General features: G+C 43.5%; 1 protein-coding gene across 2 annotated transcripts in view; it reads right to left on the bottom strand.

Annotated features, from left to right (window-relative positions):
* Positions 1 to 2,569: 2,569 nt before the first annotated feature.
* The window catches only part of tjp2a (tight junction protein 2a (zona occludens 2)), a 38,840-nt gene continuing 34,632 nt past the window's right edge, over positions 2,570 to 6,777 (bottom strand). For both annotated transcript variants that reach the window (XM_063212270.1, XM_063212271.1), the window contains exons 23-24: positions 5,057 to 5,139; positions 2,570 to 3,905 (exon numbers count right to left, since the gene is read on the bottom strand). In XM_063212270.1, the coding sequence (XP_063068340.1) occupies positions 3,743 to 3,905; positions 5,057 to 5,139 (246 nt within the window). In that variant the 3' untranslated portion in view covers positions 2,570 to 3,742. The remainder of the gene's footprint in view (positions 3,906 to 5,056; positions 5,140 to 6,777) is intronic.

The following is a 6,777-nucleotide window of genomic DNA, read 5'->3' as shown; positions in this document are numbered from 1 at the left end:
AAAAAAATAGCTCCCATGGTTGGTTGCCAGTATCTTGCCCCTTCTCACAACACCATGTTAATAAACAAAACAAAAAAACATGTATACATTTTGGATGACGAGCAGAATGCTCTACCCACCTGTTGGGCCTGTTATGTTAAATGCTTTGAAAATACAGAGTTTGGGTGTGTGCTATGTCACAGAAATCAATATGAAGCTGTTATCACTGCTGAGACGGCAGAAGTGAAAGACTGCAATGAAACAAATGTAAAACGAACAAACGAAACCAATGCAATTCTGTTGGACCATTCTGTGAAGCACTGCAATACCTCTGAGATTTTTTTCATATCACAGCATCAATGTTTAAGTTACGTATTTGTATTGTTTTGCAGATCCACATGAAGACAATGCCTGCTGCCATGTACCGTTTGCTGACCGCACAGGAACAGCCCGTCTACATCTGAACACACGCTAGCTAAGCACCAAACACACGGCTCCTGTTTCAGGAAAGATGCATTCTTCTCAGGATTAAACGCACACTCACACACACAGACCAGACCAGACCAGACCAAACAATCCCTGAAGACAATCTCCCTGGGGTCAGAGGAGGTGATTTCTTCTCAGGAAGCTTGCCTTAATCTGCAGATTCAGAGACCAGCAGGATCCCGACCCGACCCGGCAACAGGAATGTCCAGTCCAGTCCGCATCACACGGGATAATCCCTCGTCTCATCTCCCTGGAGACACACGCACAGCGGACTACTATAATCAGACCTTTCCAGCTGATGGTCACTTCACTTTCACTACTCCACCATGGAGACACTCACACGGTCATACGTAACTAGGGGTGCATCCCAATATGTGTCCTTGCCTCCTCCACTTGTGCTTGTCTCCTCGTCCCGCCTCCTGGCCCCTCCTCCGTGGAGAAAACGATAAAGTTTCCCAGCTGTCAGCCTCGCCACAACAACTTTTGAGGGACTGTTTTTCATTCACCATCCCAATTGCAAATGAGAAAAAGACTTTACAATTGAGCTTTTGCAAGATATTGAAATATAATGCTGTTGTCAGTGATGTCATCATGACGAGAAGCAAGTGGAGGAGGGAAGTGGAGGAGGCAAGGTCACATATTGGGATGCACCCCATGTCTCACTACTCTACTCCACCATGGACTCTCACACAATCATAACTAGGAACAGGCCCGCCGACAGGGGGGACAAACAGGTATCTTGTCCCGAGCCCAGGGAGATAGGGGGCTCAGAATTGGTTCCCCATTACAGTGTGTGTATTGGTTAGGGGGCCCTTTCAGATGACCTAGTCCTGGGCCGAGCAAAAGCTGTCAGCGGTCATAACTAGGAATGCACTCAGAGAGTGCAGATCTCCGCCAAGGAAGCTGTGTGATAAAACATTGGACTATATTACACCTTAATTTTTTTCAAGTCTTTCTGCCTTTCTTTTTGTGGAGTTAGAATCTTGAATGTCAAAATTCACCCGCAATGATGAAGAATCTTTAAATAAGAGTCCTGGTTCGGGAGCGTGATCTGGATCACCATCAAAATGTAATCACTTGGTGCTTTGGTCATTCCAAGAACTCCACAAAGTTTCATCCAAATCCGTTCATTTTTTTGAGTTATCCTACTGACATACACACAAACAAACAGACAAACCGACAGACAGACAGACAGAAAAGCGAACGCAAACGAAAACATGACCTCCTTGGCGGAGGTCATAATCCCACTGAAGTCTACGAATAGGACACCTACACACAACATCCAATAACGCTTCTGCCAACACTGACATACACAGATACTCAAGGTTGCGATTTTTAAAATCTTTTTATTTGGCTACGATTGCCTGCGCGTTTCAGCCTTAAAGGCCTTCTTCACGCCCTGAAGGCTGACAGCATAGGCAATTGTAGCCAAATAAAAAGTATTACAAAATCGCAATCTTGAGTGCCTCAGAACTTTTCTTCCTGAACTAAACTTGAGAGCCCCTACACCGATGAGCACCAAGGAAAAAGGTGAAGACCCAGAAACACTCCAATAATCTGTTTGTGTTTGATACACAGATACTGTGCTGCACTATAAAGGCAAAATACCTTAACCGACATGCACAGATACTGTATCTCTGCATTACAAAGGCAAACGACTGAAACTCACCAGACTGAAAACACTGAGAAAAAAAACTTTAAACACCTCCTGGTTGCATGTTTCCGGACCCATTGTAGGCTCCTTAACTACAAAAATCAAACCAGACTCAGGATATTTTCTCAACATAAAACAGGGCTTATTTCTTATTGAGAAGAATGTATGCCCAAAACTGTGGACAATGTGTGGACAGACGCTGGACGAAGTTGTGGTCTTTTGCCTTTTGAATGGCAGAGCAAAGGCCGATTTAAAACTTGAATGTTAATGTCACTTTTTTTGTAATGTGAGGTTTTTCTAGAAGATTCTGTAAAGCTGCTGCAAATAATAGATGGGTTTCCTAAGGCTTGCTTCAGAGGTCATAGCTCTCTGACAGTAATAGACATGACATCAGCACTGTAGTTTAAAAGTAAAAGCAGACGCAAGAACCATGTTGTCCATGATGAGTTATTTATACTTTATTTATTTATTTATTTATTTCATCAAGTCTTTTTTATTGTAAAAGCCAAAACTCCTCCTGATGATCCTAAAAAGTTAGCTCTACATCTGTCGGTCATGAATAACTGGATAGAGCAGGAAATAGGAATTCTCACAGGGCGAGAAGTGGGCAGGGGTGAGTTTCTCAAAAGAGAAGTTGTTAGCCTGTTAGCAACTTCGGTAGTTGCCAATGGGAAAATGCATTGAAAACAGCAAAGTATCTCCAGTAGTTAGCAACTTTGGTTTTGAGAAATTCACCCCAGAGGTGCTGAAAGGAAAAGTGAAAGTAAAAACAAAAAAACAAAACACAGTTTCGTTCCAACTTCCAACACAGATAACTTATTTGAGTAAAAAGTAAAAAAAATACCTGTGTCCTTGTCTTTTGATCAGCTGACTGCACTGGTTGGATCAAGATTGTGGGTTTGATAGATTTTTGGTGTTTGTCAGTCAGTAACAACACAGTCTATGTACCTCATTAGTAGAGCTGTCTTGAAATTTGAATCGATACCCAGCTCTACTCATTAGGTACAATGGAGTAAATGGTGTAACAGCTATGTAATATCATACGCTAGTGTTGTACTAACACCATGAATTTACTTTTACTTTCGACACCTCTGAGAGTGGGTGACCTTTTTAATTATGGTACCATGAAAATGTAAAGACATATAATAAACATGTATAGGGGTGCACATACACGTAGACATGTGCATAAACGTACACTGAACTCAGAGGTTGTATGTATGGAACACTAAATATCAACTTAATTAACAGTCAACTCCAATATCCAGCTTAAGCGCACATGTTTTTAGGATATATAATGTTTGCATGTGTGTATGAGAGAGGGTCATGTCATTCTGGAAAACCGTCTTAGGCACTTGGGCAAGCTGATGCACTGATGTGCGTATACATGTCTCACACACAGAAAGCAGTCCCATTTGTCAAGTCCCCTTGGAAGGGTTGTCATGGCCACACCAGCAGAAGAGAAACGGTTCAGAGGGATACACATTATCGGAACCCCCTTGCAGCTGGAGGCGGAGTCTATTTATTTACACTGAGCTTTGGCAGCTCTGAAGTGTCATGTTAAAAAACAATCTCAGCTTGGAGATTGGAGGGATTGCCCCGTGGAATGCTGGGTACTGAAGTCTCTTAGAGCTCTGTGTCATTGTACTTCTGCTGGCTGTAGTATCCTCCTACTCCTCCTCCTCCTCCTCCCCGCCGTGATTGGTCAGCCAGCTGCCTCCGATACTCTTCCTCATCGTCATCGCGGCTGTGTCCACGAGAAAACTGCTGATCAGAGTTACCACTAGACCTGGAGAGATACACACACAGACACACAAACAATATGAGACGAGATAGGAAAACCAGCACAGTATCATAGGCAGCCAAGGTGTAATGGTTAAGGAGTTGGACTGTAGAGTTAGTACAGTTAGATGTAGTACAGTAACTACATCTACATTGAAAATGAGACAAAGGCCTTCAAAGTATTAGTATTAGGTTTGACAGGGTAACTGCAGAAATACACCAGCGGCGATCTGAGCGAGGCGAGCGACGGAAGTAATTGACTTTGTATTGAGTCGCGCGACAAAAGCGATTCTGGAGACTAGAGCGATTTGCGCGACGAGCGCGACAGTTTGAAGTTGAAATCTTTTCAACTTTCTATGACGCGGTTCGGCGACAAGCCGCGACAGCCAATGACTGTATAGAGGTCAGTGACCACAGCCAATGGGAATGCTTGAATGCTTTGCCTTCTGCCTGTACGGACATACTCTAGTCTCCTCAATCGCTCGTATCGCTTGCTGCTGCACTCTGTCGCTTGAATCGCATTGCGCCTGGTCTATTCGCGCGGTAATATCTGTACAATGGGACACAGTTGAACCACAAGGCTTTGTCACAAGATAAAGGAGGTGCTATGAAGACCATTTTCAGTTTAAACTCAATTTTGACAAAATATGTAGTTACTGCACTTTGCCTTTGTTCTGCAGTGTAGATCACAAGGTTGCAAGTTCTATCCCTACCCTTTCCAATCCCTTCCTCCCTCTCCTTGGCCAAGTGCCCTTGAGCTAGGCACCTAACGCCACATTGCTCCAAGGACTGCAAACCAACACCCTCAGCACATATGGTCCCACTCAATTTCAGTGTTAACTCTTTGGGTGTAGAATTAACACATCGAAGCCATATATACTCTATATTATTGTTTAACTCTTCAAGTGTTAGAGAGTTGACATTAGCACTAAATTGAGTGGGACCTGATATATGCTCAAAACAGGGGTGAATTTCTCAAAACCAAAGTTGCTTACTACATTAGCTACTTTGTTGTTTTCAATGCATTTTCCCATTGGCGACTACCGAAGTTGCTAACATGCTAACAACTTCTCTTTTGAGAAACTGACCCCAGTGTTGAATTAACTCTGCTAATTTTACTGTGTACTATTCTGCAAGTGGCTTTGGATAAAAGCTTACCCGATGGGTTGGGGACGGTTTTGGTTGGGCTTTGGTTTGACCGGCATAGCGTAGATGTCCGGGTGCTTCTGAGTGATCTCAATCTGCAAGGGCACACACAGACAGAAAAAAGTCAGAGAGTGCGCCCACACCTGTAGCACAGGTGCTGGACCAAACAGAAGGTAACTGAAATGAAAAGCTAAAGGTCTGCAACACTGTTTGGCACAATGTTGTGCCATTAAACCATTTTAGCCTGGAGCGACATATACGCTGCATTCACGCTCTTGAGATTTGAGGGGTTTTAAAATTAAAAAACGTGGGTATGTTAGAGCTGAATGAACACATTGTAGTGCCAAATGAGGGTCTTAGCTTTTAAATTCAACTTATTTCATGTTTTATGTGATTTGCAGGCTGAGATATTTAGGTTTTAATAGGCAGAGGGCACCTTTTCCCAAACAGGGCTTAGGCTAAATGGGGTTAATTGGTTCGGAAGCATCCAACAGTATTGTAGACCTTTTGTCTTTTCCTTTCACACACAGACACAAGACATAGTCACGCACATGGCCCATCATTAATGACAGTGATCAGGTCATGTCAGGTCATGAGGATTGTAAGCGTAAGTGGATTACACTAATACTTGTAGTACACGTGCTTAAGGCAGGGGTGTGTGTGTGTGTGTGTGTGTGTGTGTGTGGTGAGTGTGTGTGTTTGTGTGTGTGTGTGTGTGTGTGTGTGTGTGTGTGTGTGTGTGTGTGTGTGTGTGTGTGTGTGTGTGTGTGTGTGTGTGTGTGTGTGTGTGTGTGTGTGTGTGTGTTTGTTTGTTTGTTTGTTTGTTTGTTTGTTTGTCTGCATGCGTGGGCTTTACCATCCTTGTAGGACACACCAAGAACAAACTCTTTATTGTAGGCCTAACAATGTTTTTGTTACTGGAAAAAATGTTGTTACTGGAAAAAAATCAAAATCAAATGGTTGCCAAAAAAGTATCTACTGACACAAAGCCAATGGGAGGTCCCTATAAATATGGGCACATGCAGGCGATATTGCAAGGCGAAGAGAAGGACAGTGAAGAGAAAAAATTCAGAATTTCAATTTTCAAGTTTAATCTTATGGAAATGAGAAGACGATTTCGCCGGCAGCAGCCAATCAAATCAACAACATAAATGCTACAAATCAATTTGATTCGCAGCTTCCTTCGGCCTTGTTGACTGTTAGGACTGCGGGACTACCTGAATTAGAGCACTGAATTTCACCTGGCCTCGCTTTGCTCATGTGGCGTCCACGTGTACCTTTTCAGGATAACGTGTGTGTCTGAGTGTGTGTGCATATTAGCAAAAATACTGAATAAGACCAAGATATCGCAAAACACGCCCACTCAATGCAAAAGCGTGTGCTCAAGTTGGGTCTGCTAAGGGGGCGTTGTCCCCCACTTCTTCTTCTCTTTTTGAGGTGTTTGCTTAAGACGTGAGCTACCGCCATCTACAGCGCTAAGGGGACTCCATTTATTCTCAACCTCAGGACTCCGAAGGTCTCCTAACCAAGGTCTCCTAAAGGGGCGTTCACCCGACATAAAGTGGATACCGGAAAGGAAACAAAATGACGCTTCTTGTTAGATCCACCTTCTTTGACATTAGGCTGTGCGTGTACGCATGAGAGTGTGCATGTTTATGTCTGCATACATATCTACGAAGGCTAACTGAGGTGATCCTGTGCTAGCTTGTCACTCGGGACTCGAACCCGCCAAC

Source organism: Engraulis encrasicolus, chromosome 12 (assembly GCF_034702125.1).
Source record: "Engraulis encrasicolus isolate BLACKSEA-1 chromosome 12, IST_EnEncr_1.0, whole genome shotgun sequence".
Taxonomy (NCBI): domain Eukaryota; kingdom Metazoa; phylum Chordata; class Actinopteri; order Clupeiformes; family Engraulidae; genus Engraulis; species Engraulis encrasicolus.
This window is presented reverse-complemented; position numbering and strand designations above follow the sequence as displayed.